We start from the raw sequence: 26,364 nt of genomic DNA, 5'->3' as shown, positions 1-26,364 counted from the left end.
CCCTTAGCCAAGTAATAACCACGGCTCCTCTGGGCGTGGGAGATGGCTTCGAGGGAGGAAAAAAGGCTGTTTTTGTCTGTGTGTCAGAGCAGCCTTAGTATCACCAAGGTTGAAAATGAGCACTAAGCTCATCCAACGCGACTCGTGCGGTGCCACAACTGAGGAAAGCCGTGAGGTAACTGAAGGAAGCTGACGGCTGCTGCCCTCAGGGGACCCGCTGCCCTCAGCGAGGCGGCAAGCCGAAACTTGACCTCCTCAAGATGGCGGCCTCGCCTCGCCTCACCCCGCCTCCCCACCTCGCTGCCACTCCTAAAATGGCGGCGCGGAAGGGCCCGTGGCTGCCCGGAGTGCGCCTGCGCACAGCGGAGCGGAGTGCAGTGAAATTCCTGGCGGGCGGGGGGAGGAGGAGGTGGCGGCGAGGAGGAGGGCGGCACGGAGCCACGGCCGCGCGCCCCTGGCAGGGACCCTGCGTGCTGTGGCGGCGGGCGCGGTGCGGGCGGGCTGAGGGCCACTCGCCGCCGCCTCGGGCGCTGGGAGCACCGGGAGCCGCGCCGTCCTCGGGACTCGCTCCGCAGGCAGAAAGGGGGAGAATGACGGAGCTCCAGTCCGCCTTGTTACTGCGGAGACAGCTAGCAGGTAGCCGCGGCTGGAGCCCGGTGGGGGGGCCGCGAGGAGACGGGAGAGCGGCGCCGAGGGGAGGACGGGGCCTGCGGTAGAACAGGGGGGGCCTGGCTGGGGAGGGGGCGGACGGGCGGCGGCGGCCGTGAGGGGAAGGGGAGGCGGCGGCCCTCAGTGCCCGGCCCGGGGCTGAGGGAACTAGGCCGAGGGGGGGGGAGGGGGAGCGTGGCAGCGCGGCCGGGGGGAGGGGACGGGAGAGGAGGGGAGCGGGGCCGGCACGGCGCGGTGGGAGATTTGCGGGGCTCCGCGCTTCCTCCGCTGCGCCCGTCCCGGCGGCGGCCCCGCTCCCCCCACCCCGCTCGGCCCGTGTTCCTCGCGGGGCCTCGGCGTGGGGGCGCGGGCGGGGAGGGCCGCGCGGTGTTGTCAGAGGCGGAGGAGGCAGCCCTGGGGCGGTTAGATAGATACGTACATATATATATTTATTTATTTTTTCTTCAGTTTTTATTATCCGCCCCCCGCGTCCAGAAGCGGTGCCTCAGGGCTCAGCTCTCCTCAACGCGGGGACCTGAGTTGCCCCCGTCCCGCTCCGTGCCCGTGAGGAAGGGCCGCCGCCCCCTTTGTTGCGAGCGCGGCACGGCGGCGGGGCGAGGAGCGGGACGGGGGGCGGCGGGGCGGCGGCCGAGCCCGGCGGCGACCCCTCCCTTTGTCCCGGGCGGCCCCGCGCTGCCTCTCTGTGCCCGGGCTGCGGCCGCGGAGGGGACCTGGCTCGGCCCGGCGGCGCTGCGCATGCGCGGGGCGGCGGGGCGCACAATGCAGCTCCGTGTGTCGCTCGCTGCCAGATTTAAAGAGACACGGAGCCGGCGGCGCCGGGCGGGGGCCGAGCGCGCCCTCCCCCACCGCACGTGTGCTCCGCGCCGCCCGCGTGGCCGCCCCTGAGCGCCGCCGGCACCTCGGGCAGCTCCTCTGGCTGCTCCGCGCCTTACGTAAAACCGCGTTGCTCCATACCCAGATAAGGAAATGAGCGCTAGGTGTACCTAAAGCCGGGCAAATAGAGCCCTGGCTGCGCTTCGGAGGGACGGGTCGCAGCCGCGCCGGGTTCCTGCCGGAGTGTTGCGGCCTCCCGTAGCTTTTGGGCGCGGTGGGGACGGCGGGGCTCCGCTCGCGGCGAAGTTGCATAACAGAGTGCGGGAGCTGCATGGCGCCGAGGCTTGGCCAACCGCCGGTGCGGGGTGGGTTTAAACCTCTTGAAGGTGACTTTTTAAAATAAAAACGGATTTACTACGCGCGGTGTGCTCGTGTTGAGGAGTGCCTTAATGGCTGCTGGGGTTACTGTCATCTGATGGAGCATCTGCTTGTTCAGATAGACCGTTACCATTATGTATAGGCTTAAACCAGGAGCTCCAGAAGTTCTCCCTACTGCAACAGTTCTCTCTTCTGTAAGTGATCACAATGGGGAGGAGGTGGTGTTGAAGTTGCTCTGTAGCTTCATAAAGATGAGCATTTAGTAACCTGAGACAGTCTGGAATTTCTCTGTTAACAAAATAATTGCACACAATGAAAGAAAGTTACAAACTTCAGCAAAGTGTAAGAAAGACAAACAAGAAACACTTTCTGACTCTCTGTGGTACATTTGGTAAGTGAGTGTTAACTGTTGGTTCTGTAGTTTTTACTTTATGGTCTGTTCTCGGAGTGCAGGCTGGATGTGTTGGTGGACTTGTAGGCTCTTAGACAGAAGTTAAGCCCTCAATCTTTCTGCTCGCTCTCTTCTGAAAGCTTCACGTGCTGTGGTGAAACCAGTAAGCCGTTCCAGTTGCCTTATTACTGATACTGAGTCAACTGTGCTGACTCAAGTGCTGCGGCCATTTGCATGTAATGTGCAGCCCCTTCGTGAGGCCTTTGGGTTTTAGGTGGTATCAGTACTCTTTTTTTACATCTACTTAGAAATATTAAAAATATACACTTATTCATATACATGTGTACATAAATTATACGAAAATGAGCATATACTTTTATATAATTTTTGTTTTCATGTGCATAGAAAGTGTTTGAGTGTACGCAAGTGTGTGGTGAGTCTCAAATTCTTCAGAAGCTCAGCCTGGTGTAGTTACTGACCTGAAAAGGAAAATGTGCTGTTTCTTCCATATTTGATAATCTCTGCTGAATCTGAACAGAGCTGAAGCGAGGCCCTAACTGCTTTTTCTAATGGCAGGCTGCTTGAAGGTGCAGTGCACAGACTGAGCTTTGTGAAGTCTGACCTCCCTCCTCCCTACTGCTGTCTTCTCCCAACTCTCAGCTGTTCCAGTATATCTCATTATACCCACACTGCTTTTTCTACCTCAAAACAAAACCCAATGCTAAGTTTCTTTCTTACTGAATGGGACTGATATTTCAGTCCCAATGCTACATGCAGCTTTGGGTTATGTGTCGAGTGTGGTGAGTGATCGGGTTGTGCTTAGTGGTTGGGTTTTGGAGGTCAGCAAACTGGCAGTGGATGTGAGTTATGTCATCTGAACTCATTTAAACTGGTCGAAGTCGCTCCTTTATCAAGGCAGCATTGCTCAAACCATGAGAGATCTGGAGTCGGGGCTGTTAGCTTGGTGTGGAGGAAGGATAACTGGGCCTGAAGCCCTTATGGTTGTGGAGCAGTTGAGGAGTATGGGGTGTCTTTAATGTGTGATGAGACCCTGGGTAGTTACTCTTTCCTAAGAGGGGGAGGAAAAAAGAATGATGAGGAGGGAAGCTGAAAGTCTTCAGAATGTTGCTTTTCTTATCTAAAAACATGCTTTGCTTTTTAATAAAGGCATTATGGGGAAAATAGGAAAATTGTCTACAGCATGTAGCACTTGTGATGGGTTCTTTCAAATTTTAAATGCTGTTAAAGTGAAGATCGAACGGTGACAATTTTTGTCAGTGGGACTCAAGATCAGTGGTTTTATCAGGGTAAATTGAGGAAAACCTGACAGCATAGTCCTGAATTTTTCCACTACGCGTGTGAAGGCTGGTAACATGAGCAGGGAGCTGGGCTGCAGCACTGCCTATGCAACGTGCTTGTCTTCTTAAGCAGCGTGTTCTGGGTGCTGATAATGCTCTAAGAAGGGCTATTTAGTGGCAGTCACAAAATAAATGTCAGGTTAGATGTCTTGTGGTGTGGGTGTTTTTGTTGGTGGTTTTTTTAATACTAAGTGGGGTCAGTGTCTGCAGATGGATTAGTGATCATATTGCCACAGGGCTGATACAATAACTGGCTTTGTATCTACCTGTGCTTTTCCCCACCAAGGCACGAGGGCAGTTCACGTCAGTGTAGTCAGCATGTGGATTAGGTTGGCTGGTTGTTTTTCTTCAGAGTGTTTTAAAGGAAATACTGAGTGGAGGTCTCCAACTACCGAGGGCAGTGCTGGCACTGAGAGTGGAGGCCTAGAGCTGAAGGGAGGCCCCCCTGCGTGGCTATCAGTAAAGCCAAATGGTTGCTTTTCACATCAACCTGCCTGTAAGCTCTAGCAGCTTCTGCAATTATCTTGTAATGTGGAAAAGGTATCTGTTCATACAGGGTGTTTGACTGGTTTCTGTTTTATTGCTATTTGTGGTGTGAGGCTTTTTTCCTTCTTTTTTTTTTTTTTTTCCCCTTAAAAAATGCATTTGGGTAATACTGAGAAATGAAGTCTGTAGCCCCTGCCCAGATCTTCTTATGGGTGGGAGGCAAAAAAAGGTAAATGAACTCCCTCTCAACTTCCAAGGAGTGGAAAAACCCCAGCGGTATCAAATGTGTAGCCTGGGTCAGCAGAGCTCAGGCACCAGGAGGGGGTGTGGGGACCTGTGTGGGTAAAATGCATTCTACCTGCAGCCTAAGAACTTTGTGTTCTTTCAAAACAGAGATTGGAGCAACTTCTGGCCTCCAGAGCTGTCAAGCCTAGGGGTTTTGAAGGCTGAGGCATTTCTCTAAATGTTTTTATTTAATCTTTCTGCCAAATCCTTCTTGACACAGACTTGTTAGGGTGGGCAGACTTGTCTAGTTCATCCAGCAACATCGTATAGGGAGGATGTAGTTAAATCACAGCACACCGTGGAACCAGAAGTGCGAGTCATCTCTGACATAAACGTGGCTCACTGAGAATGGGAATAACTGAGCCCTGCTTGGCTGGAGCTCTGCTGTGTTGTAAGTATTCTCCAACTTAGGATACCAAAAAACCCCGCTTACCAACTTTCAAACACGGGAAATGCAGCGTTATGTCAAGTTAAACGTATGTAAATTATTTCCAATGAAAAATGTCTAGTTAAACGTTAACGAGTTGGAAATCCATTAAAAACTTAATATGACAGTTCTGTAGTTTTTACTGGTGTGGAAGAAATCTTGTATAATGTGAGCTAGCTGAATTTCTGGCAGCTACACAGGGCTTCCTTTAAAAATATTTGGTTAGTAAATGCTGAGAGAACTATGGCATTAAGATCACTTGATAGATTGAAGTTGAGATGGCCTATCTCTTGGCTGGCTGGCTGTAGAAGGAAGCCTTTGTTTACAGCTGAATACTGCTGTTTTCTGCCTTAGAGTAGGTTTGTCTACAAGATGATATCACTGGAGTGGTACTGAATTGAAACATTAAGCTGATGCAGGCCTTCCTGTTAGCTTCCTTGGAGAGGTGTGTTTTTTATGAGGAGCGATAATCTCTATTACCGTACATAGTTAAGATTACAAGGTCCTACATGTATAAAATTTGAGTATCACTGAAGTGCTATGAAAGCCCTACTTTTTTCAGGAAAAGGTTTTTCATCTCTGTAAGGATCAGCTTTCATTACTGCCATGCTTTTTTGGGACGCTTGGCTGGAACATGTGCACCAATTACATATAAGTTAACACTTGCAGTGTAGGCTCCCACCCTCTATAGCAGATGAGTTAATCCTGCTCTCTTGTAAGAGTGTGGCAGAGCCATCACAGCTGCCTTGCTCACATTGACCTCAGGCTGCTCGTGCTGTTCTGACTCTGGTCACTGTGAACTGCTGTTGCAGTGCAATGGACGCGATTTGTGGTTGCCTTTGCTAGCTGTGTGTGTTAGTTTTTCAGAGTTCCAGTCGTGTGAATAAGCTGAATGCAATCACAAGAGTAAAACTCAGGGATGCTGGCTCTTCTGGTGAGGTTTAGCTAAGCCTCAGAATGGAGGAGCTTGGTGACTTGCCCAGTTACTTGAATGGGATGAGCCAGCAGGAGCAACGTGCTTCATGGAGTTACCCCTCACAGGGGCTGGCAGTGGTCGCAGCCCTTTGGCTCTGCTTAGGCCAGCTGAATAACCTTACAGGGAAAGAAATAAACTGACTGTAAGCAGTTCTTTTCTCTGTTCTCCTTCTGCACCCCTCCCCCCCCCCCCCCAAAAAAAAAAGTGGGGAATCATTGGTTAGACCCCAGTGTGTGTCTGCATCTGACAGTGGAGTGACTTCTGCTCAGCAGGGGAGTATTGCAGTGGGGAAATGCTCTGGAGGTGCTGTAGAACAAGGAGAAAAACAGTACCTGGTGAGAAATTTTTTTCATTAGAATAATTCCTCACTTCTCAAGTTATTTAACTATTTTTCCAGTCCCCCCCACATTCTACAGAAGTGCCTTGTGTACCTGTTGATTGTAACTTCAGTGTCCAAGCTATTAGCTATGGAAATGTAACCTGTAAAGCTTGGTTGACTTGCCATAGGTTACTTCTTGGTCCAGGAGAAACTGATTGGAGATGGATCAAGCAGAGTGAATAGTCCTCAAATAAAAGAACATGTTGCAACTATAACTGATTCTGCCTCAATTGTTCTGCATCACCTCACATTGGTTTATACACGTCTCAGAACAGCACATGTGCGTTTACCAAAGCGAGGATTACTTGGTTCTTTCCACACTTGGCACAAGTTTCTTTCCCAGAGCTCTGTTGTTCTCACACTGCTGAAACCAAGTGAACTTTGTAGATGAAATGTGCTCCCCTCAAATAGGTGTTCTGCAAGTTTTCTTCCCCTAAAGTGTTCAATGTAACCTTTAGTTTTAATCTAGGTGTTCTTGTTTGCCACCCTCAGGGCTGGGGTTTTATGAAGGTCTTTTAAGTATGTCAGGTACTCAGCAGAAGTAAGCTTCAAGTGTTCATGCAGAGTAGGATGGAAGCATTTCAGAAAAACGGAGCTTTTTCTTTCCAGCATGGGGACGGGGTTCTGGTAATGTGAAACTTCTGATCTGAAAGGTTGCTGCTGTTCTGAAAGTATGAACTAACCAAAAACTGATACATGTGCAGAGCTCAGTGCTTGGAGAAGGAAGAGCAGGTGCTTAGGGTGAGGAAACAGGGCATGGAGCTCTTGGAATGCTCACTGTCTCGTTTTTGTCCCGCTGTATGGGAACAGAATCTGGGCAGCCCTTGGTGCTGCAGGACTGTACTGTCACCATGCTGCACCTGCTCTGTGCTTCAGTTTCCAGCAGTGTGTGGCTGTCAGTGGACTGGTCTTGGCAAGGTCTGTCGCTGCAGAAATCTGGTAGGTCTGAGCTCTAGGCTACCCTGCAAGTGTAAATAGGCATACTTGCTTCTCTTCTCCTTCCTACTGTCAGGTCCAAGGCATATCAGCTGGAACAGGGATCAGATATCCAGACCCTGTGAGAACACTAAGTATAGCAATCTAATGAAATAGGATTCCATACAAATAACTTCACTCCTGGGGTGAACATTAGCAGTGCTTGTGCTGGCTTAGAATTATAGTGAAGTCTTGTAAAGGCTTTCATGTGCAGTCTGCCCATATATGATACCCTGTTAAAGGAAACCTCTTCCCATGCAGTCATCACAATGCCTGGTATGCCAGACTGGTGCTGTAGTTACTTGCACTTGGCACTGTCAGGTGTCACTTAAATATCCTCAAACAATTCTGAATAACAGTGTAGTTCAAATTAGGATATACAAAGCTGTTGTGGGAGTGAGAGAGAAGAAAGCAGGCTGGAGAAGGATCCTTGTATGCCAACTTACACATACAGTGAGGAAAGTTCCTGGTGAACTCTTCAGATGTTACTGTCTCCTGTGGAACAGTGCAGGCTTTCTGTTAGGCCTTGTGGGATTGCCCTGTTCCTGTATGTAATCCATACAGATCCCAGTGCTTTTCAGCCTGTTTAGCTGTGCTGTTTCATAACTGATGCATGCAATGATTGTTCAGAAGTTACTTGGGTGGAGTTTTCTGTAACTTTAGGCCGTTGTTAACTTGCAATTTAACTTTTCCTACCATCCTACCAGAGTGGCAAACTCTGAGTGATTCCTAGCACAACACTTGTTTTGCAAAATTCTAGCAGTGCATGCAGTGGATGTCTGAGACTGGAGGTTTCTTTGCAGGTGAGAGATGAGCAATTGCAGAATGTGATTCGTCTGACCTGTTTTTGACATGTGTTTGGGGAAGAGGTAATCGCAGAGTCCAGGGAAGTGCTTACCCTGATAAGATCTCTATTGAATGTTGCTGAGGGAGCATCTCAAATGCAGACAGATGCATGTACCTGCCTGAAACTTGTCTGACTGAGGAGTGAAAATTGCAGGTGAAATGGAGATGGCACTTCTCCCTCACTGAGTGTGATGGCTGTGTATGGCCCCGTGCTGCAGCTGACTCCAGGTACTCTTCTCAAGTGCTCTCTAGTGAGATGCTCAAGCATCTTCCTCTCAAGCTTGGACTTCAGAATCAAGCTTCTCCTGATCCTTGTGATTCTGTTCTTTCCTCATGCTATCTCCTCCTTGTCCCAAATTCAGCTCTTGCTGTTACTTTTTCTTATACGGGCTTGTTCAGCCCTCACATTAACCTGAGAAGTATGTTTCAAAACCTTAAGCACTACTGTGAGAGTTAAAGGTTTTGGCCCTGACTGGAAAGTTGACTAGGGCTAAAACCAAAAACCAAATGAGAACCTGTCAGCTTTGTCCTCTGTCCTTCTCAAACCTGCCTTTGTGTGCACATCGTTGGGAGGCTGTGCAGTGGTAGCTGAGGAGAAGCACAGTGATGCAGCAGAGTGCGCGGCTGCCCATGACTGCATTGAGCAGCTTGCATCTTAATGCTTCCAATGCAACCCTCCACCAGTTCCTTGAATTGAGAGGAGAATCAGTTTTGTTGTGCCTGTAATGGTGCCATCCTCAGCAGGGGACGGTGTGCTGGAAGTTGGTTAGCAGCCATGCTGAAGGTAAGAGCCAAAGCTTAGAGCTGCTGGTTGAGAGATCTGTCCTTAAGGCAGGCTTATCTCTTCTGCTTTGGTCTTGCTGCAAAATAATTTAAAATACTCTTCTGAGACCAAAACTGTTCTATGTCTTAATTGCTATCTAATTTGTCATTGCTGAAGTGGCAGCCAGGAATGTGTGTATCACGTGCTGTGTTTTGACTGAACTCTTTGGATGAGCTCATGGAACAAGACAGGACATGATGAAAGCAGGTAATATGGGGTGCTCCTAATGAGGAGATGATGTTACCTGACAGTAGCCCAGCCCTAAGCTTTTAGTTTGAGAGTCTTACAACTGGCTATGTAGGCAGGAAGAGAGGTAGTGGAAATCATAGCTGACCTCAGTTAATATAACTGTGGAAGCTTCCATCTGGGGTGTGGACAGAGGAGCCTAGAAAAGGGATTTTCAGTCTGAACAGAAGCTCCTGGGCTGAGACTCATAGAAGGCAACTGGGGGGGGGGGGGAAATTAACAAAACAAGTGCAGTCTATAGCAAAATAAAGCCTCTGATCTGACAGCAAGTCAGTGGATGACCTCTGCAGATGCCTTAGCTGGGGCTTGGGCTGTCCCAAGTGTGTTTTTGTTCCAGGCTCAGTCCCCTGGCAGCACAGAACTCATCCACTGTGTAACTTAGTGGAGAAGCTCTATTAAAAGTCCTGCAGAAGCTTGTATTTTTGAAAGCTTTGTTCTGGAGTGTAACTCAAACTCCAGAGTGTTTGCATGCAGCGTTTGGCTGGCTGGAACCAAGCTGAGAAGTTTAGATGCCATACATAGCTGCCACATGTGGCCATGGGGCTCTTTCTGCTTAGTCATTTTTGTTGATACTGTTTTGCTTTTGCGTTTCTAAAAGTCTCTTGGCCTATATAAACACAGTTTTAGTGAGAGTGGGGATGTCGGTAGCTTGGTGTAAACTAAACACAAATTGGATTGTACAGTTCTGGCTCAAGTTTAAGGCGGTGGTAACTTGGTTCTGCTTTAGGAAGAGCTGAGCCACCGGAGGAGCACTGCCTTGCTGGCAGATTGTGGGAAGCCAGGCATGGAACATTAGAGTGTACTCTGGACTTAAACAACTCTGTTGAATCATCGGTCTATTGTCCTGATTCAGAACTGAGATGACGGGAGCCCAGTGCCTGGCTTTGCTATCTGGTTTCTATTATATTAAGCCAATATTTTTCTGCACTTCAGGTAGCTTAAATACTAAGTAACAGTGTACAATATGTAGTAGTAGCAACTAGATTGCACTGAAACTTGAGTATGGACACAATGGAGATGTGTTAATGTACTCAGATTTACACTTAAAAAGAACAGGATGTCTCTAGTTAAATGGAGAAATCCCGAAGATAAATCATGCTGACAATAACCTGAGGGGATGCAGTTCTTTACAGGTGTCTGACTTCTCTCCCTGAATCCACAAGCTCTTGGTGAGCAGCGCTTTGCAGCCCAGGCTGGAGCTGGGAACAGATCCTTCATTCATGCAGTGCGCTCGTCCATGCGTTTGTCCAGGAACCGTCCTGTTCCGTCCACAAGTGGTTAAGGGCTGTGGGCGATGGGATGTGACAGACAGAACAGGTGTCTCCTTTCCCCAGAGCAGCCCGTGTCAGTGGGCTGTGGCTGTGTCTGCTTGGCAGCGTGCTGAGAGCTGTGCTCCTTCCTTGCCACCCCTGTGTCACTCTGGGGTGAACCTGTGTGGGGCTGGGTTAAGGGTTCACTGCTTTTTGGGTCCTGACTCACAAGCAGTGGTACTGCTGGTTGGCTCCTTGATAAGCGTGCTGCTGTATCCAGGGAAAATAATTAAACAAGGCTTCAGTGTTTGCAAGTTTTAACGAGTTGCAGCTCATAACCATCCGTGTAAAGCAGCCAAGGATGATGTTTTTCACATCCCAGTGCAGAACTTCCCTGAGCTTTCCTTTTCTGTCTGCCAACTCACTGTTAGTTGGGTGTTCAGTTCAGCGTAAAACAAACTCTTCCATCCAGATTATCTGTAGCATTGTGATAATTCTATATACATTTTGCACAGAAGATGCTGGAGCTCATCTCCACTGTTGTATCAAGTGTACATATACGTGCAAGCAGTAACCACCTAAACTGCCTCAGTATTGCTCCAGTAAAAAGGAAACGGGACTTCTTATAAGCAGAGACTGATGCCATGTCAACAAAAGAATCAAAATGTGCTTTCTAGGTGACATCCACTGAGCAGACTTTACTTACTGCAACCTTATTGCAGCAGCTAAAGGTGACTGCAGTGGCTGTCCCTTCTGCACTGCTCACAGGCTCTGGGCATCGTGAGAAGGAAGATTGGATGCCAACATCTCTTGCAATAATAGTGCTGCAAAATCTTAGGTATAGATATGAGTCAGTGCAAGAGCTGGCTTTTATTGGGATCAAGTATGTGGAAAAAATGCTTTAAAGGACATGAGAGTTTTTTAAGGCTGTCATCTGAAGGCAGAGACAGATGTAAAAAGAAGTGGAAGGAGCACAGATCTAGAAATAGAAGGGAAGATGCGGCTGCTGGGCTGCAGAAAAATGTGGTGTTCTGAATGTTTTGTGGCTTTGCAGAAGACCTGCAACAAGGGCAGTCAGAGGCAGGCAGCATTTTCCAATGTTAATTTCTGATAGGTTTGTTTTCTCTTATCACAGAGATGAGATAACTAACAGCTAATAAGGAAGCTAAGTGTGAGCAGCTTGAGTTTGAGCAGCTTGCGCTGAGCTTGAACAAACTGATGGCTTTTTTTCCCTAAGGAAATACAGGAATGAGGGAACTTGTTTGAAAGTAAACCTTCAAAACTTGAAAGTTTTAGGATGCAGTGCTCAAAAATATTTGCTCTCTCCTTACTGAATTCTGTAGTCATGCTGAATGCTTCTCTGTATTAAGTACTAATCACGGGGAATGACTTACATGTCCTGAACAGAAACATTCAGATTAAAAAAGCAGAATTTTATACAAGCAGTTGAAAATTTTTAATGAAATCCAGTGTGAAAAAGCAGATTATATTCATATATCTAATAGCGAGGAACTTTAACATGTGAGGCTGTGGTAGGGAGGCAGTGAGGGAGCAGCCCAGTAGCCCTTCCTGCAGCAGCTGCTGTCACTTGCTGTGGTATGTGTGTTCTCTCCCACCTCAGCTTGACTTCAGTTGTTACTGGGGCTCATGCAGTTGTGTCCTCAAACCCTCTTGGAAGGCAGAGTGAGGCCTGGCCTGCTTAGCAGAGGTGTGGACGTGCTGTAGGTTTTGGCTTTGATACGAGCATCTTTGTTAGATAGCTGTGATATTACCTTTTTGCTGTAGGTGCTGTCTTATGTAGATATAATTTAGTTCAACACCTACATCTGTTCTCTCTGTTCTGCCACTCACAGTGAGTGTTTGACTTCATCTGTTGACTGAACCGCGCTGGGTAGCTTCTAAGAAAAGCCTTTCCAACATGCTGCCAAGAAGTGAAACGTTTCTTGGGATTTCAGCATTGAATCATCTCCATGGATAAATTTGTCTCTGAATTAGCAATGGCTGAATGAAGTCATTCTCTCTTTCTACCTCTTTGGGATCGTGATTCTTTGTGTGAGCTGAACTCTCTGAATACTTGGACTTTAACTCACCTGCATGAGGCTTGATTTCTTTGCTTTAGTTTATTTTTAACCATGCTTTCAGTGGTTTAATTGGCAGACACTGAATGAAACATTGTGGGCAGATTGGTTTGGCCTTAACGGTAGCCTTCCTTCCATAGTGGTATCAAGTTCTTACTTCAGGTTCTTCTGCATGTGTCTGAGGGCACTGTAACTGCATAAGCTCAAGTTTGTGATGACAAGGGATCGGCACAAAACAGAGCTGCTGTTGTTGGTCCTCCACAAAAGGAATACATGGACTGGCTGTGGAAGGATACAGTGACATCTTTAAATAACAAGGGCTGTATGACGGCTGGCAGGATTTAAAATGAATGCAATAGCTCCTGTGAAACAAAACAAATCCTGATCTTCTCCCCTTCTCCAAAGTACCAAAGATTGATCACGAATTTGTGCTGTCTGGAGGGCTGGATCAAGAATTGCTATTTCATATAATGACATTTAAAATTGGACTTTAACTTGAACTAATCAGTTGAGAGACTCTTTTTCTCCACCGCAACTTCACTTTCAGGGAGAACTTCTTTGAGAGATTCATTCCCAGATACTGTACTTCTTTTTTTTCTGAAGCAAACTGAGAGCAGTTAGTGTGGTCTGTATCCAGGCTTGATTTCTGCATAGCTGTTTCCAGATAAACTTCCTATCTGGCAGTGGCTGCATGGAGTCGCCTATAAACCTTAAATCCTGTTTTGCTTATCGTTATTGAATGAAAATGTAGAACAAACAAATGAGAAATGAAACAGCTCATCTAGGCTCCCTTCATGTGACTACACGTTTTAGAATTTAGTAAACCATTATCTCCAAAATGCCCTGGGCATGTCTGTGTTCTTTTGAAGAGCCTGAAAAGGATCATTTAAGGGAAGTAGGATGTTAGTTTTAAATGAAAAAGATGGTGTGACTTTCTTCTCATGTTAACACTTTCCTAGAGCTAAAAATACCCTTGAGTTTAATCCAACTCGTCAGGGTTCTTGCGAAGCAGTGCGATTCTTTCACTAGTAGGAAACGTGTGGAATCCTTGATTTGCGTGTGTACCTGTTGCTGGATGCATGGAGAGCATGTGGAAAGGTGCTGAGTTGTGTTCTGACCCTTCTGCTCGTAACGTGCTCAGCAGACAGTCGGACTGTGGGTCTCCACTCAGACATGTGCAGCTGTGTGTGGCAGGGAGCTGAGGATGCTCATCCAGAGCCAAAGTCCATCAGCAGACACCAGATCACTGACTTTGGTCAGCTTTGGGGTTTTGGTCACCTACAGATACATGAATAAAACCAGCAAACAAATGCTATAGACATCTAAAGTTACTCTTAAATTCTTTTTTCTACACAGAGCTCAACAAAAATCCAGTGGAAGGCTTTTCAGCGGGCTTAATAGATGACAATGATCTTTATCGATGGGAAGTCCTTATCATTGGTCCTCCAGATACACTATAGTAAGTACTGCTACTTGTTTAGAAACTTCAGTATAACTCTCATTTACTAGTTCCAACTTACTCTGAGTAGAGAACCTAGGTCTTTATATTAGTTAGGTAATGCTGTTCTGTTGCTAGTAAAGTATTTGTAAATTGAGTTTGCTGTGAAGTTGTCAACTGCTTTGATCCCTTGGGAAGCTACAGTGTGATCCCTTTGTGCACTAGTATGGAAAGGAGAAAGAGTAGACTATACCTAGAGGCGGCTTGTTTTCTATACATTGAAGTAAATCAGGTGTAATCTACTATTACTCTAGCTTAGCTGATAGAACTACTTTAAACCATTCCAACTCCATGCTGGCCATTGCATGAAAATGGCTGTAGAGTTGTAGCTGAGACACATTCTCTGATCTGTTCCAGTTTCTCCCAGTTATCTCAATTTGAAATTTATCAACCCTCGTACTGCTTGCTGCTGAAGAACTTCCCAGTGTGACCTGGGGTGCTTTAATGTTGATGAAGCTTGCGCTGTAGGCCAGCCTTACGCAGTAGGATTCAGAAAACATCGCATCTTTATTTTCCTTCCTAAGGACTGGATTATCTAATTGGCGTTTGCACACAGAACTGTGGAGTTCACACAGTACTGCTTTTCCTGGACTTTGAAGTTTGCTGTGTTTGTGCAGTGCTATATATATATATCTGAAGAGTCTCCCACATGTGATGTGGGAGCTTCTTAAATAAAATAAAAAAGCAAATCTAGAGCTCTGGCTAATTGAGAGAATAACTTCTTCTGCAGGGATTCTATATGATCTCTAGCTCCCAGGAGGAAGTGCTGTGCTCAGAAGAGGTCAGCTTAAAGAGTAGCTATTGAGGATGAACTCTGTTCTTTATTAAGCTGTTCCAGTGGTAAATTACTGGTACAAAAAGCCTTCCAGTAGCATTAACTTGAGGTCAGTTTTAGTTCCAGCATCAAACTGTCGTATACCTTTGTCTGAAGGCATCTGAGTAAGTAGTTGAGTGCAATGATCAAACTGATTTGGCTTCTCAGGCTCACTACGTGGTGACTCTCAAGCCTTTCCAAGACTAATTTTCCAGCTGCTGCTGACTTCTTTGGAACAGCCTTGTAGTGTCTCCATTGTATTCTCATGGCTTTATGGATGCTCTCAAAGGCAGTGTTTTCAATTGACCACTTCCTTACGCGTTGCAGTAGCATCTTTCCCACTTCATTAAGGTGCTGAGCTTGTTTTGAGGCTTGTTAGATAGCAAAGTCTCTTCTGCTTGTGTCCTTAGTCTCTTTTTTTAGTGTAAAATCAGGCAAATTAGACTTTGGACTCAGTGCATGATGCTGTTGGTAGACACCCCTTTGTCAGGAGTATTGCTAAAAATGATTCTGACTTTTCCCTTTGACACTTGCCTTTATTAACTGGTACGCTGCAAAAAAAAAACCAAACAAACAAACAAAAAAACAGCAGTTAAAGAGCTTTATTTAAATACCACTGATGAAGGGCAGTTAGGTATAATGTACAATCTAGTAAATCTGTGATTTGCTTCTCTAAAAAAGGGAGGAAGAACTTTTCTGCTATGGAAAACAATTTGGGGCACAAATAGCTGGTGGTGTTTCTGAAATCCTTACTCTTAACAGGTAGAGTTCTGTACAATTTGCTGGGATTTCTGAAGGTTTCTGAAAGGTTTCCTTCCCACCCCAGCTCTCTTTTAAGAGTCAAATCACAGAATTGTAGAATCACAGAATTGTAGGGGTTGGAAGGGACCTCCAGAGATCATTGAGTCCAACCCCCCTGCCAAAGCAGTTCCCTACAGCAGGTCGCACAGGTCGGCATCCAGGCAGGTCTTGAACATCTCCAGAGAAGGAGACTCCACCACCTCCCTGGGCAGCCTGTTCCAGTGCTCCGTCACCTCACTGTAAAGAAGTTCTTGCACACATTTGTGCAGAACTTCCTATGCTGCAGTTTCCAGCCGTTTCCCCTTGTCCTGTCTCCACTCACCACTGAAAAGAGTCCGGCCTCGCCATTCTGCCCCCCACACCTCAGATACTGATAGACCTGGATCAGGTCCCCTCTCAGTCTCCTCTTCTCAAGGCTGAACAGACCCAGTTCACTCAGCCTTTCTTCATAGGGGAGATGCTCCAGGCCCTTCACCATCTTCGTGGCCCTCCGCTGGACTCTTTCCAAGAGATCCCTGTCTTTTTTGTACTGGGGAGCCCAGAACTGGACACAGTGCTCCAGATGAGGCCTTACCAGGGCAGAGCAGAGGGGGAGGATCACCTCCTTTGACCTGCTGGCCACGCTCTTTTCAATGCACCCCAGTAATCATTTAGATGTAGCAGTTTTCTGGTTTTTGCTTTTCTTTATTTCCCAGCAGCCTGCAGGCTCTGTGTACAGGCTGCTGCTCCACTACAGATGTGGGGAAAAATGAATGTGCAGACCAGCTTTGTCCTTACTATGCCCATTCTCATCTCAGCTTTACTGAGGAGCAACTTTGTACCAAATGTCTTTGAGGTTATGTTCCAGTTTTTGTAAACTCTGCCTTTACAATTTCAAACTCTGTTACAAACTTCATTGCAAGAATTAGCTGGGCAAACGTGGTGGAACTTACATTAGCGAAGGATTCCATCTGTAAGGCTTTCCTTTGAATACAAGCCTTCACGTTTCTTAGAAGGAAGTGTTTAAATATTGAAACCTAGTTATCTAAATAACTTCAGTTAAATGTGGGCCTGACTGTATGCAGCTTCCACATAAAAACTGCATGTCTGTTGCTTGTCCTTCTCCAGTTTAGTGTGTAACTGTAATGCAGAGCACTTGGAGTCCATCAAGCTGAGAGTTGAAGAGATGTTATTAGGGGTCTCCTCCAAAAGTAATGCTGTAGCCATGAAGTTTAGTGTAACTTTTCACTGGGATTCACTATGACATCTGATCCTGAGAGATTAAGACACAGGTGTCTAAAGGAGGAATATAAACAGGTATCTGTGGGCAGTATTTGAGAAGGAGATGCTGGCAATATTTCTGTTAACAAATGTACTGGGAAGAAAAATAAGTTTGTGAGTTCCTTGTCACTTATTTTCTTTCTCTGGGATGTAGTGTTGAGGTCCTGGCAATATCTTGTGGTGGGATTGTAGTCTAGGATCTCCTTGCATTGCATGTGGAAGTGTTGGTACTGTTAGTTAGCAACACATTAAGCTGCATGAGGGGTAAGCTGAGACCTGGTGCATCAATAAGTTCTGACCTTCAGCTAAAACTTACATTTCTTGTAAGATAAATATCTATCTTGTATCTTGTAAATATCTACTAAGATATTTTTGATTCCCCAGTGAAGGTGGTGTTTTCAAGGCTCATCTGACTTTTCCAAAAGACTACCCACTGAGGCCACCAAAAATGAAGTTCATCACAGAGATCTGGCATCCGAATGGTAAGAGATCAGAGTTGTAACTTTTTTGTAATTAAGAACTAAAATGTGAGGGGGATGAGTGAATACAGTGCTGCTCATGCTAGAAGTACAAAAACATGCATTTACTTTGCTATCTTCACCTCAGAAAGAAATAGTAATTAACCATGGCAGAGTTTCTGTTATTGCTGTTGTGAGAGAATGCTCCTAGAGTATTTCACTGGTTTTGGTAACTTGGTCAGGGACTTTCTTATCTTAAAGTGTGAAGTTCTGGTCTGAGGATGAACTTCTATGCTGTTCAGTACAGAAGAGCCGTGGTTGTTCTCTTCTTCCAGTGAAGCATGAAAGGAAGTAACAGCATCTTTTAGTTGTGGTCATGGAATCATAGAGTTGCTTGGGTTGGAAGGGACCTCAAGGATCATCAAGTGCCAACCGCCCTGCTAAAGATAACAACTCCCAAGGTTTCAGTTTTCCTAGTCTGCTGGACATAGATGGGAAGGTGAAGTAAACTGGAGGAGGGTTTTCACTGGAATGTTTTTTAGGTTCTCAAATCGTTAATGAAGCTATAGATACTGACATTGGGAGGAGCCCTGTGCAGTGCCCTCTCGTAAGGGAGTGAGAATGTTATGGTGCTGTATCTGTTTCAGCTCTGGACATAACAGAGTACTTGCCAGATAGTTTCTGATTTCTTAAAGTTGCAGCCTGGTGTTAAAATTAAGCTCTTCTGACCTACGTTCTGCCTCCTCCCTCAGGTGTTTAGGAATAATAAGACTTCACCAAGCATTATTTCTTACAGATCAAGTTCTGTGACACTTAATTACTTTTTTTTAATGAAGTTTTCACCAACGTTTTCAGACTAGCTGGAATGAAGGTTAACAGTACCATCAGTATCCTGAAGAAATGCCAGCGTGCTCATTACTGAAATATGCCTTGTTCTATTTTGTAGTTGACAAGAATGGTGATGTCTGCATTTCCATTCTTCATGAGCCTGGAGAAGACAAATATGGCTATGAAAAGCCTGAGGAACGCTGGCTTCCCATTCACACAGTGGAAACTATTATGATTAGTGTAATTTCTATGCTGGCAGATCCCAATGGTGATTCTCCTGCTAACGTTGATGCAGCGGTAAGATTCTAATCTCTTTTTGTCTGCAAATTGTCTGTAGTTTAGAAACCTGAACTTGACAGAACTTTCCAGTTTGACAAACAGTGCAATAACTTTTTTGGACTAACTTTGTGTAACATGAGCTGAGGCAACTTCTTCCTGGGAATAGCAGTTGTTATAAAGATGATTTCTAGTTAGCTCTGGAAAATCTCTTGCAGCATGCAAAGCAGAAATGCCATCAAGCTTCATATGCAGTGTTTTTTCTTTTTCCTATTTGATTGTGCAGTTATTTGTAGCAAATAAACGAATGTACTGAAGTAGGGAAGATAGTAGTAAGATAAACCTTAGTATTTGTCTCAGAAGCTGGCTGTGTAACACCATGTGGCTGTATGTGTGTAACAGAATTGTTGTGAAGGTTAGCTGCAGAAATCCAGGCATTCTGGAAGCTCTTTTCGTGTTACTTAAATCAGCAAAATTTGTTTTAAACCTGCTAGCAGTATATGTAACTTCCTTTGAATGGAAAGAGAAAACTTAATGGAGTACTTCATCATAATTATGTTGTGACCTTTTGCATTCACCTGTTTAAAATTGTCTTGAATGTGGATTAAAGCAGTTGAGTAGATTGGTCTGTGCAGTTCTGCCTAGAGAACGTACCTGAAAGCCTCACTGAGCGTCTGGCCTTTAAGTTGGTGAAAGTATTGTCCTGGGCTTGAATACCTGGCTAAAAAGTAAGGACAAATAGTGTGTAGTCCAAGACTGAATCTGTAGTGAGGCTGCTTTTGTGTTTGGATGTGTTTTATGCAACAAACATAGTGTTTCTGGAGCATGGCCTGTGCTGCCTGGGTGTGTACACACTGCTATCAGTTCTTTAGAAGAGCTGTTTTTCTAGCAGAACAGCAACTGGTCTCATAACTGTTTGTGGTGGGGAGGGAAGAGTCTGCTCTGGGGGAGTGGGAGAACAGACTTGAGGCCCCATTCATCTGAGATATTCAACCAAGCGTGTTAGCATTATTCCTGCATTGCAATTCAGCAGTGACTGATGCGTGTGAGTGTGGTTACAAAAGAGAAGTTCCAGGTGTAAGTGGGGAAGTAAGGAAAAGGGAGGATAGCAATTGGAAGATGCAGAGTTTGTTTTTTAGAGGTATGTTAACCTCTGTCAAGTTAGCTATGCCTTCCTCAAGTGGGACGAGTTTAGCTTCCAGAAGTCTTTGATCTGCTTTGCTGCGTTTCCATGAGCGGTTGAGCTGTGCTGGAAAATCCATATGGGGAAAAGTCTTGTGCATCAAACTTAATGGGGGAAGAAAAACGCATTTTTAGCAAAGGATTTACTCACGTAAAATTGTTTAAATGTTGGCACTCCCCTTCTTGTGTCACATTACTGGTAGAAACAAGTACCAGGACAAGTGGATGCTTTCTGCTGGCAAACCTGAGAGCACTGGCAGAAGCAAGTTATTAATGAAATGCTGAAAGTACAATTGGAATTCCTCAGTTAACAAACTCATGTATGCTGAATGTAGCTGACCTAACACTGGAGAGAGCTTCTACTTCTAACTATGCTTATCACTCCTTAGAATCGTGTTTTGTGGGTTTTTTTTCCCCAATTTTTTGATATTCAACCCTATCTTCTATCAGCTGCTTTTGGAGCAACTATGCTTCTTTCCTGCAACTGTTAAATACAAAACTGCATTTGTGTACCTACTGGTAAGTCAGTCTCTGAACCATAGGGTAAGGGGTGGAAATGTCTTTGAAGGAATGCAGCTTTCTCTACCCCAGCCTGAAAGTACAAAAACTTACAGTCCATCTCAGACTGTGGAGACAGCACTGAGTGTAACTGATGCAGCCTTTGGATGCTAGCAACTGTTTTTCTGACTGCAGTGCCAGATATTGCCAAGTAACTTTCTAACTTAACGTGAGCTACTTGAGCAACTCAGCATCTCCTGGTCTGTAGAGTGCATCCTCTTCATGGTAACCAGAGCATCCTCATCACAGTAATAAGGAATCAGCAGCCCATGCTTTGTTCGGAGCTACTCATCAAGGAGTCTTCTATTTATGTTATGTTCCTACTTAGTTTACTGCAGCAGAAGCATTTGGCAGTTAGTGAAAGATACTTTGTTCTCATTAATTGCGTTTTCATTTCCTAGATCCACTTAAGGCTAAGTGTTCACAGGCAGATCAGAGCTGTACAGGAGCAGGGGAAGTAGCTGCTTCCTGGAAAACTGGTGTTGGAGTGCTGTTTCTTTCAGTGGGGACAAGTGAGGGACAGTGGCCTGGGTAGGTGCTGTGAGAAGCAAGTGGATCTAATTTGTAAACCAAAATAAGAATTTTGGAGAGATTGCTGTGAAGTTGGGAACGTCACTTGCTGTTCAGTTCTGAACACTTGCTTAATAGCACTACAAATATAAGGAGGAAAAAACCCAAAATGCTAAGAGTCTGAAGTTAGGAGGGCACATTAATTCAAAGCTTTTTGCCTTAGTCCCCTTTCCCCCCCCAGCTTGTGTAAGTTGTCTTTTCTCCATTCTAGGAACCAATTGCTTCAATATTAATTTCTGAAAAAGGAGAACAAATCAGTGACCTTGTTTGTGCTTCCATCAGAAAGATCAGACATGCTGCTCTTCCCCAGATGCTGAGTGGTTCAGTGAGCTGGGAGGTGGTGGTGGATGTTGGGATGTGTGTCAGCTATGCCAGTTCTCTCACTAGTGTGCTACGACCTTTACCCTGTGCAGGAGGCAGGGAGGTGTTGCCTGATAAGAGTGGTTATCTCAAAAGAAGATACGTGACTCTTATTCATATTTTCTAATTCCCTTCATCCCCTTAAGAATGCTGCTTATATCAAAAGCTAAGAAAGAAAGAACCCTCTATTTCATTAAATATTTTACTGCTACTTCATGGCTGAATCATAAGGCAGTGTCAGCCTTAGACCTGCTGTGTGCTGCTCCTATGCCATCCTCTGTTTCCTAAAGCTGGCATGAAAGTTTTAAGTGACCTTATTCATTCCTGTGTGTTTTAGTGATACTGTGGTAATGTACATACCTGGGTTCAGCCTTCCCCTTTGCTTACCTTCATGTTCATCTTTATCTTTGTTCTTCATCTGTGCAGTTCTGAAACCAGTACGTGTCCAGAGACCTTCCCTGTAGATCTGCTGAGTGTTCTGTGTGGTCTTCCTCATGGAGATGATGGCATGCAGCCATATCTAACTAGGAGTTTTTCTTTCTGAACACACTGCTGTGCCTCTTGTGAAGACTGTACTTCTGTCCTTGCTTGAGTTGATACTGTCCTTTAACAATGTTAGAATAACTGCTGGCTCTACAGTAGCTGTGTGCCTTTGTTCATTGCTGCAGTTCAAGCCAGATTCTGTAACCCCTAACAATAGCTTGTGGTCTACAGTTTGCTTCTGCTTGTCAGGCTGGAGTAAATGGATTTCAGCCCAGGCACAGTAAAATCCTAGTAGCTACCAGGTTAGTCTTGGAGAATGCTAAAAAGCCAAGAAGGGAAGGCCGAGTCTTGCAAGCAGCTGGTATTAGAAACAGATGAGCTTCCAAACTCTGGCTGTCACTGGTGTTTAGTGAATGGCTCAATGAGCCTAAACAGACATAGGTATTGACTGGATGGCAAATGTCTGAAAGCGTAAAACATCAAGATTCTTCCTAGAACTTGTACATTGCTGTAGCACTGACACCTGAAAGCTGTCTATTCAATTACAGAAAGAATGGAGAGAAGACAGAAATGGAGAATTTAAAAGAAAAGTTGCCCGCTGTGTAAGAAAAAGCCAAGAAACTGCTTTTGAGTGACACTTATTCAGCAGCTAGTAGCTTCACTTTTTTCAGGGTAAGTATCCTGCTAAAGAAAAGTTAGTTGTCTGAGCTGAGGGTTTTCTGCCTACGTGTTGCTGAGCTCACTTTTCCTCAAAGCAAAATACTTTTTTCAGCTGCTTGATCTTACAGGAGTTCTTTGGCTGTATGCAATACCAAAGCCTGCATGGTTAAAGGAATGCTTAAAAAAAAACTTTCTCATGTAGTAACAGCTCCTTTCACCTAGATTGGGGACCTTCGTAGTACTCTTCTATTTATACCATTCAGAAGGTGAAATTCTCTTTTGGCAGTATTCATCTTGCTTCACTAATAAAGCTTAGGAATTACTGGAGTTGTAATTGAAAGGAACACTCCTTCCTTCACATTCATTATTGCAAAGAGCAGTTTTCTGACTCTTCAAAGCATCCTGTCTTGCTGTCTTGAGTTTATACACATACAGCATTTCTCTTGCAAGTATTGGTGGCGTGTTGCTTGTAGATCTTCACTAAGTTTTCACTGCGATTAAGAACCATTCAGATAAGATTGCTTCTGGTATGATGGGAGTTTTTGTAATAGAAAGTACACTCGTAGTGTATCAGGATGGAGTTGAGATATTACTTGTAGATTTTATCAAGAAAGGTGATATTTCCTTCAAACAGCTTTTTTCTGAGGGTGGTTTAGAAGTAGCATCAGAAAAACAGCTAAATGCTGTTTGAGAATTGAGCAGCCTTGGAAGGTTTTGACCTCAGAGTAGCTGATGTGATCTATTTACACTTTGTCACCCTGATGATATGAATTTCATTTCAGATGCATACTCTAATTTGAGCTCTCTGCTCTTCAGTGGATTTCAACAGTAAGGTCTTGTAGGAAGCTCAGAATTAAAATATGGCTTTTAAATACATAGCCTTTTGTTACTTTGTTCTTTAGGTGCCAAGAAAAAAGCTTTAACAAGCTAATAATCTCTCACTCTTTTCTGAAGCAAAATTGGAATTTATGTTGAAGCTCCCATTTCTTAATGCTTGGTTTGGCAAATAAACTACCCATCTTGCTAGAGAAGCTCAAAGCATGCACATTGTTGGCTTCAGCACGCAAAGCTTATGGAGGAAAAGTATGGTGCTAAAAGTTGTTCAAAAAGGTTGTACTGTCTGAATGACAAGAACAGCTTAACAAACTCCAGTTATGGTTTTCTTCACTAAGGTTGTGGGGAGATGCTTGCTTTCTTACATCCTTGGAGGAGCCCCTTTGAGGGGCTGAGGCTCTGTGACAAACTAGGACTGCAGTGTCTCTAATCTGAATAAATGCTTTGATTGAGCTGAACTTTCCCAGAAAGGGCAAGTGCAAGAAGTGCTAATGGTTAGAAAAGACTAGGTGAGGGAACCAGATGGCTTCTGCAACTGCCCTATAGTTCTGTGTAATAGTTTTTAATGTAATTGACAGCTCTTCATCCTTATTGAGAAGGCATAACCAAATGTCCTTAGTTAACCTTTGCTGCTGCCATATTAAACTTGGCCATAGTACAACAGTGACAAATGTTAAGTAATTGATTGTATTGCTTTTCTGGAAGACAGAAGTTATTTTTCTAAATCCTGGTGACTTCCCAAGCAATGAGTGGTGAATTGGTTAAGAAGTGGCCATGTGGCTGCTTTCAAACAGGCACAATCTGGCTTGGTAGCTGTGGTGTTACTGCTTAATGAAGCACTGCTGTGCCGTGTTGTACTGCAATTTTCTGTTGAAGCAGCATCCATCATTGATAAGAAGTGGTATAGAAAGCTTCAGTGATAAATCTATCAATATTTAAATGTGTGCAAAACCAAACCTTTACACTGCACACTTGACAAGCAACACAAGTAACAGGAGCCTGAAAGTCTGATAGCTGGACTGAGATGCACCCTATGCTGAACGTAACTCAAGTCTTTCTCAGGTGATGACTTTGGATTTATGCATCTTCTCTATGGAGGTATGTAAAATTCTTGAACAAATAAGTATCTTCTATGAGTTTTAAGCACTACTTAATGCTTTTTTAAAATACCAAGGATCGTGAGGGGTTTTGTTTTAATAACTGTGATTTCTTTATAGGTCTCCAATTGAGAAACATGGCACTGTTTTTTTCCTGCACTCTACCCACCTATTGCTGGACTTCTGTTGTTACAAGTTGGCAAATACTGGCTGGAACTGGGCTGCAATAAAACATGCCAGTTATCAATGCTGACAAGAGCCTAACAAGTGCCAACACAAGATGATTACGCATTTTGAAATCTAATGAACTGCTTTAACCTTCAGGAAGAATTGTAAAGATGTGTACATAGCACAACATGATCCGGATAATATATATACTGTTCATGTACATCCACAAATACACATTGTACCAAATAATGCTGTCTGTAGGTAGGAATAGAATCGTGTAAATTCTAAAGATTTTAGCAGGTTTTTTCCCTATTCATTGTTTCCTATCAGTTTGAAAAAAAACAAACAAACAACAAAACAGGAACAACCAACAACTTGTGAAGCATGTCAAACTAAAACCAATTAGGATTAAAGTCCTTTTTTTTCCCCCACTTCAATTTTTCCTTTGACCCATTGAGGCTTAATTAAAATTTCTTGTTATTGAAGTTTAGTATCTTTTGTTTTGTGGTTTTTTTTTTTGTTTTTTTGGAAATGTGCTCCCTTTTATTCCCTCATCAGAATTTAAAGTTTTCCTAATTAAACCCTGAAGGGATTTGCTATCAATTACTTGTGTCTTCTTTTATGATGACCTTTGTAGTCCCTAAGGTGCTTTTTTTCCCTTACCACTTTTTATTTTTTTAAATAACCAATTGCACATGCTTCTTGAATTGGGTATAGCAATAAAACTGGCCATGGAGCACCCTTGAGCAGCCTGCTGGGTTTTACCTTCCAAGGGACTTGAGCGCTTTTGTTCAGAAGTTGAGTTGACTAAGTTAGTCTAGTCCAAGATGGGGATAAGCTGCTTTCTATGGGTGACTTGTTTCTTTTGCCTTTTCCATTGCCTGTTTGTGGGGTGGGGTGTGTGAGGGAGGTGTTTTTTCTCAAGGTTGAATTCAAGCATGCGCATCTGTAGGCTTTCAAATGACTAACTTCTGGGTTTGGTATCAGAACTAGTTTTTTCTTCTTATCCCTTTTCTCTCTTCTGTGGCCCTTCATATTCTTTGCCTTCTATTTCAGAGTTTTCCTCACCTAATGTACAAAGAAAATTGCGATGTATATTTTCATGTAATTTGATTTTTTGGAATTCTGTCACCTTCTGTAGTGAGTTCTTCCAAAATATAATTTTTTCCAATACTACTGTGTCAAACTTGCTGTTTTCAGTATCAAAACAGGAAGGGGGGCTGCAGTTGGGTTGCAGCTTACCTGAGCATTTTCAGCAAACTTCTGATTGATTTGACATACTGTATTTATTCCTGAAATTAAAAAAAAAAAGCACACCTCTGTTCTGATTGGAACCAGCCTTGGCTCCAGCTGGCCCCCAGCAGAGCATCCTCCTCTAGTTGAGCTGCAGGTGGAAGCTTTTAACAGCAGAGTAACCCACGACTCTGACACCAGAACACTGCTGCTTCATCGTGTGAGAAGCCTTCAATAGTGATAAGCTCACTGTGGCTGGACTCCATTCCAGAATACTGTGCAACAAGAGTGTACAAAAAGCTGTAACTGCAGGCTTCTTGAGAGGTGGGCTGGGGGTGGGAGATGAAGGTGATCACCAGTTCCAGACTCACCCTGTGGGACGTGAAAAAGGGAAAAAAAAAAAAGCCCCTGAAATATAATAATACAAGTGAAGGTGAGACTTATTCCTACAGGTGTTTTAGGTGAACAAGGTTTTTAATAATCACATTGATATACTTGGTATCTCAACTGTTTTCAGAAACCTGTAGTTATGTTTGGTGTAACTGAATAGCTTCCTCATGGGAACAGACTTGTGCACCGTTTCAGTGCCTTCAGCATCCAGACAGTAGCTGATACTGATTGCCTTTTGAAAGGTTGTCTGAAGCTGTTGGTGGGAAATCTCTTGCCCGCTCTCTGGCTACCCTTTCTCATTTATCAAATAGTTGGGGCTGCAGAATCCCAGCACTGTGGTGCTGTTCTCTCCCTGAAGAAAGAATTGGGAATGTTACTCTTCTATTGAGTAGCAGAGGCCCTGCTGTCTGTTCCTCCTTTCCCTTTTCTATAATGTGTCTATGGAGCTAACACTGACACAAGGTAATTTTATTTTCTTTTTTTACTTTTAGCAAGTTCAGCAGTGTTCTGTGCT

General features: G+C 44.5%; 1 protein-coding gene across 2 annotated transcripts; it reads left to right on the top strand.

Annotated features, from left to right (window-relative positions):
• The first annotated feature begins 329 nt into the window (after nt 1-329).
• UBE2G1 (ubiquitin conjugating enzyme E2 G1) lies at nt 330-25,400 on the top strand. Of its 2 annotated transcripts, XM_048967058.1 has the most exons (6): nt 330-636; nt 13,737-13,839; nt 17,138-17,235; nt 18,158-18,336; nt 22,017-22,140; nt 24,180-25,400. In XM_048967058.1, exons 1-5 carry the CDS (start codon nt 591-593, stop codon nt 22,101-22,103), a joined length of 513 nt encoding a protein of 170 aa, XP_048823015.1. In that variant the 5' UTR covers nt 330-590; the 3' UTR covers nt 22,104-22,140; nt 24,180-25,400. The 2 variants fall into 2 exon arrangements, with proteins under 2 accessions (XP_048823015.1, XP_048823016.1); XM_048967059.1 differs by lacking the exon at nt 330-636 and having other exon boundaries at nt 13,733-13,839; nt 17,143-17,235.
• The last annotated feature ends 964 nt before the right edge of the window (nt 25,401-26,364 follow it).

Source organism: Lagopus muta, chromosome 20 (genome assembly GCF_023343835.1).
Source record: "Lagopus muta isolate bLagMut1 chromosome 20, bLagMut1 primary, whole genome shotgun sequence".
Taxonomy (NCBI): domain Eukaryota; kingdom Metazoa; phylum Chordata; class Aves; order Galliformes; family Phasianidae; genus Lagopus; species Lagopus muta.
The sequence above is the reverse complement of the archived record's forward strand: the minus strand, read 5'-3'. Positions and strand labels throughout refer to the sequence as shown.

Bases quoted from the DNA above. Each gene is read 5' to 3' on its own strand.
- UBE2G1 (XM_048967058.1), top strand. From the start codon at position 591: ATGACGGAGCTCCAGTCCGCCTTGTTACTGCGGAGACAGCTAGCAG. The intron at 13,840-17,137 runs GTAAGTACTGCT...TTGATTCCCCAG, and splicing joins GGTCCTCCAGATACACTATA to TGAAGGTGGTGTTTTCAAGG. The intron at 17,236-18,157 runs GTAAGAGATCAG...TCTATTTTGTAG, and splicing joins AGAGATCTGGCATCCGAATG to TTGACAAGAATGGTGATGTC.